The sequence below is a fragment of the Otolemur garnettii genome, unplaced genomic scaffold (genome assembly GCF_000181295.1).
Source record: "Otolemur garnettii isolate 467f Iridium unplaced genomic scaffold, OtoGar3 scaffold00025, whole genome shotgun sequence".
In the NCBI taxonomy this organism is placed as follows: Eukaryota; Metazoa; Chordata; class Mammalia; order Primates; family Galagidae; genus Otolemur; species Otolemur garnettii.
In genome coordinates, this window is record NW_003852420.1 from 13768876 (window position 1) to 13773844 (window position 4969).

General features: G+C 44.6%; 1 protein-coding gene across 2 annotated transcripts in view; it reads left to right on the forward strand.

Annotated features, from left to right (window-relative positions):
* Positions 1–4969, forward strand: part of LOC100944714 (signal-regulatory protein beta-1-like) — a 17280-nt gene that overhangs the window by 2827 nt on the left and 9484 nt on the right. For both annotated transcript variants that reach the window (XM_003788074.1, XM_023512249.1), the window contains exon 2: positions 3168–3518. In XM_003788074.1, coding sequence (XP_003788122.1) covers positions 3168–3518 — 351 coding nt within the window. The remainder of the gene's footprint in view (positions 1–3167; positions 3519–4969) is intronic.

The window sequence follows — 4969 nt, forward strand, 5'->3', positions numbered from 1 at the left end:
CCTAGCTGCTGAGCTATAGGCACCAAGCACCTTCTGACTTGAGCAGAAGCAGCCTAAGGCCCTGACCAGACACACAATCTAGAACCTACCAGCCAGCTAAAGAAACCTTTTAAAAATAAAATACCCAGGTTCAGGGTGGAGACTCTTGGCAGCCCCACAAAGCAGTGCTCACAAAGGCCAGCAGGGTAAAAATCCCTCCAAATGGTGAGTGTTAATCAGGACAGAAATTAGTGAGCCATGAGCTGTGAAAGGGCATCTCCTGGGAAGTTACCACTTCATTTTAAACAGTCACATCCTTGTTGCCGGTTGTGTTATACATGGCAGAGTGAGTCCCTCTGATGGGGTCTTTTGAAGATCATTCCAACATGGCTAGAGAAATCACATGTATATAGGTATAAAAAAACTAAAGGATTGAGTTTATTCAGAGGTGTTAGGGAGGGAGGCATGACATGCCACCCAGGGAGCTGCATAGGAAGAGCTCCCAGATAGGCTCTACTCAGTAGGTGAAGAATGAGAGAGGGTGGAATCTGGGCAAGTCCTGTACTGTGAGTCAAGGTGAAGGACACAAGTGAAAGCCATGAGGGGATCTCACTGGTGTATTTGAATACCACTGGGTCATGAGGGAGGGTAAGTTAAGGAACTAAACTGATAATAGGAACCAGCCTTAACACACTGGTGCACCTGGGCAGGCAGAGTGCTCACAGCCCATTTATGGGATGTTGTGAGATGTTAGGGCATCAGGAAATTATGAAGTTTTCATATTTTACGTGATAGCCTAAAATCTTTCCTTCTCCTTACAACTTTAAGTTACTATGGAGCTTTCTTTTCCTTCAACCTAAAGGATGCTCTTTAGTGTTCCTCTAGGTCAGAGTTAGTAGGAATGAGCTCTCACAGCTTTTGTTTATCACAGAATATCTTAATTTATCCCACATTTCTGAAGGGCAGTTTTACCAGGTATAGAATTCTTAGTTGACAGTCTTGTTTTCTTTTAGGACATTAAATATGTCATCCCTACCTTCTGGTCTGCGATGCTTCTGATAAGAACTCAACTGTAATCTTAGGAAGGAACTCTTTCACGTGCGGATTCCCTTCTCTCTTGCTGCTTTCAAGATTCTCTCTTTCATTTGAGCTTCAATAGTTGGAATATTATGTCTCATGTCACATTATGTCTCATGTGGGTTTCTTTGAGTAAATTTTACTTAGGGTTTGTTCAGCCTCTCAGCTTCATAGATTCACGTATTTTATCAGCTGTGGAAAGATTTGGGATATTATTTCTTCAAATCATCTTCTGCTTCTTTCTCTCTGCCTCTCTTCTTCTTGTGCTGTTCTCATAAGATGCACGTTCATCCACTTGCAGACGTCCCACAAGTCCAGATTCTATCTCTTTTCTCTATTGTTTTTTCTCTTTCTACCCAGCTGAATCATCATTTTGACAGGTCCATATTCAAGTTTTCTGATTCTTTCTTCTGCCTACTCAAATCTGTTACGGAACTCAGCTAGTGAATTTTATATTATTCTGCTTTTTGGCTCCTAAATTTCTGGTTGGTTCTCTGGTACAATGTTTACCTCTTTGCTGATGTTCTCATTTTGATAATACTTCTTTTTCCTGATTTCCTTTAGGTCCTTGTTCTTGTTTCCCTTTAGCTCTTTGACCATATTTAAGACATTTGTTTGACAGGTTTGTCAGGGTAGACCCAGTACATTACAAGGGCCCTTATAAGGGGGCCGGAAGGTAAGAGTTAGGACTTGTGAGCATGGAAGCAACAGGTAGGAGTTACCAGAAGGTGGAACTGTGAAAAGAAATGTGGAAACCCTTTAGGATGTGAAAAGATAAGGAGCAGAGTCTCCAGAAGACATGGAGCTCTACTGATGCCATTTTTTTCATTTATACATTTAAGATGTAAAACAGGATATTTTGATATATATAGCTATATAATGAAATGGTTACTATAAACAAGCAAAGAAGCATATTCAGTAACTCCTATAATTAACTTTTTGTGTGTGCATGTCAAGAACACTTAAAATCTAATCTATAAGCAAAAATAGTGAGTACGGTACTATATTATTATTATTAACTATAGTCCACATGTTGTACATAGAACTTTCTGGACTTCTTCATCCTACCTATCTGCAACTTTGCATCTTTGGGCTTACATGTCTCTATCTTCTTTCCCAATCCTATTTCAGGTAATCAGTTTTATTCTCTCTGTGTGTTTGATTTTTTTCTACTCTTTTTTCTTGATTGTATCATAGTAAGACCAATTTTGAACTTTTGCCCTTCAGAACTATAAAATAATAAATGTCTCTTGTAAGCCATTAGGTTCATTATAATTTGTCACAGTGGCTTTGGGACTACTAATATAACATGATTATTCTATGGAGAGAAAATTCCAGGGGTTTAATACAATGTCGTAGTCCTTATGGAAGCCACATATCCATTGTGCATTGGGGGGGTCTGCATTCTCTCTTGGGAATCAAGCTTGTCAAGGCTTTGTGGGTCTCTGCGGAAGGAAGAAGTTGATCCATAGAGGGTCTTACAGTTACGGGCATAGCTCACAGACTAAACCTATCACGTCTGCTCACAACATGCAGGGGTATCCAACCTATGGCCCGCATACTGCATGTGGATTATGTGAGGACTTTTTGCTTATCTGCGGTGGCAAATACCATGAAAATTATGCATGGATTTTTTTTCTAATCATCAGCTTTCAGTAGTGTTGGTGTATTTAATGTGTGGCCTAAGATAACTCCTTTTCTTCCAGTGTTACACAGAGAATCCAAACGGTTAGATACCCCTGGGACAAAGGAATCTCATGGCCAATGCAGAGGTCCAGAAAGTTCTAAATTCCCCATGTGGCTAGAAAATGGAAAAGCACAAATATTGGGTGAAATGTCATATCTCCAGAGAGGGAGAAGGCTGAGGAGCTCCCTAGGTGCTCAAACCACACTCTACCATGAAGCATAACCTCTCATTTCAAATGAGGACACTGTAACAACCTCTCATGTCACAGGATTTGTGTGAGGATTAACTGAGATAGTCCATACTTTGTACTGAGCTCAAGGCCTGCTCCAGGTGTGCACGCAGAAAGCAAATGATGTTAATGACACTTGAGAACACGTGCAGAGTCACATAGGTGGATAAACGACTGCTCTGTGTTTCCCTCCAGGGGTGGGAGGAGAGGAGCTGCAGGTGATTCAGCCTGACAGGTCAGTGTCTGTCACTGCTGGAGAAACGGCCACTCTGCGCTGCACCATGACCTCCCCAGTCCCCGTGGGGCCCATCAATTGGTTCAAGGGGACTGGGCGAGATAGAGAATTGATCTACAGTCAAAAAGTCCACTCCTCCCGGGTAACAAGTATCATAGATGTTACAAAGAGAGACAACATGGACTTTTCCATCCGCATCAGTAACATCACCCCAGCAGACGCCGGCACCTACTACTGTGTGAAGTTCCGGAGAGCAACTCCTGAAAACGTGGAGCTCAAGTCTGGACCAGGCACTGAGGTGTCTGTGAGTGGTGAGTGCAGTGGAGACCTCTTCTGTCCCCTGGGGTGTGACAATGAGTCAGCAGTGGCAGGGAGCAGTAGCTCATGCCTATAACCCTAGCACTCTAGGAGGCCAAGGTGGCAAGATCCCCAGCTCAGGAGTTGTATACCAGCCTGAGCAAGAACCAGAGCTCATCTCTAATAAAAATAGAAAAACTAGCCAGGCATTGTGGCGAGTGCCTGTAGTCCCAGGTACTCCTGAGGCTGAGGCAGGAGGATTAGTTGAGCTCAAGTGTTTGAGGTTGCTGTGAGCTATGGTGATGCCATAGCACTATAGCAGGGTGACAGATAAATGAATAAATAGAGAAATAAAATATAAAATGAGTCAATAATAATGCCCTCCAGTCTGAGCGACAATCAGGGTGGAGGGTTCTCATTTTCATGATCTGATGTCACCCCCTGTACAGATGGGGGACACTGAGGCCTGTAGACATCATCCTACTTGTTCACGGCTCCACAGCTAGTAAATTGCAGGAAAGTCTGCACGCCCCGCCGGCCTGGCTCTCCAGACCTTGCCCTTCCCAGACTGGCCTGCCCTTTGGTTCTGGGGAACAGGGAAGTGACAGATTGAGTGGCATCCAAGGCACAGGCCACACCTCACCTACTGCCCCAGAGAGCACTTTCCCCTCAGGGAGGCCGAGTCTCCCCTTCATGTAGCAGGCACCCACTGAGAACCTACTGTGTGCTGGCTCCACTGGGGTGGTGTGGAAACAGCCAGGAACACACAGGCAGTGCTTGGCCCCCAGGAAGCTCAAGTTCTTCTCCCTTCCAAGGATGATACATCTCTAGAAGGCAGGGCGCAGGGAGGCCACAGGCCAAGAGGTGGCAGAGCTGGGGTGTGGCCAGGGAGGGAGCATTTTTGTCTTTAGAAATGTCACTCTGGGAAGATTCTTAAGAGGCACAGATTCCCTGTTTAATCTGATGGCTCTGGCTGGGCACTGTGCCTGACATCTGTAATTGTAGCTCTCTGGGAAGCTGAGCAGGGTGGATTGCTTGAACTTGGAGTTTGAGACCAGCCTGAGTAAGAGACAGACCCCATGTCTACTAAACTAGAAAAACTAGCCGAGTGTTGTGGTGGGCACCTGTAGTACCAGCTACTCAGGAGGCTGAGGTGAGATGATCTCTTGAGCCCAAAAGTTTGAGTTTGCTGTGCGCTATGACACACAGCCCTCTACCCAGGGTGACAGAGTGAGTCTCTGTCTCATAAAAGAAAAAAAAAAAAAAAACAAAGAAAAGTCTGATGGCCCTGGTTGGAGGAGATGCCAAGAAGTTTGACATTTGCTGGGGTTCTACTCAGGAAACCCTTATGTGATTCAGAAACTTACTCACACAGTCACAGAAAACTCTGAGCAGAGCTGGGTCATCTCTGAATGTCTCTCACTCCAGGGAAGAGGTCCCCGAGGAGGGTGATTTAGTGGTACCC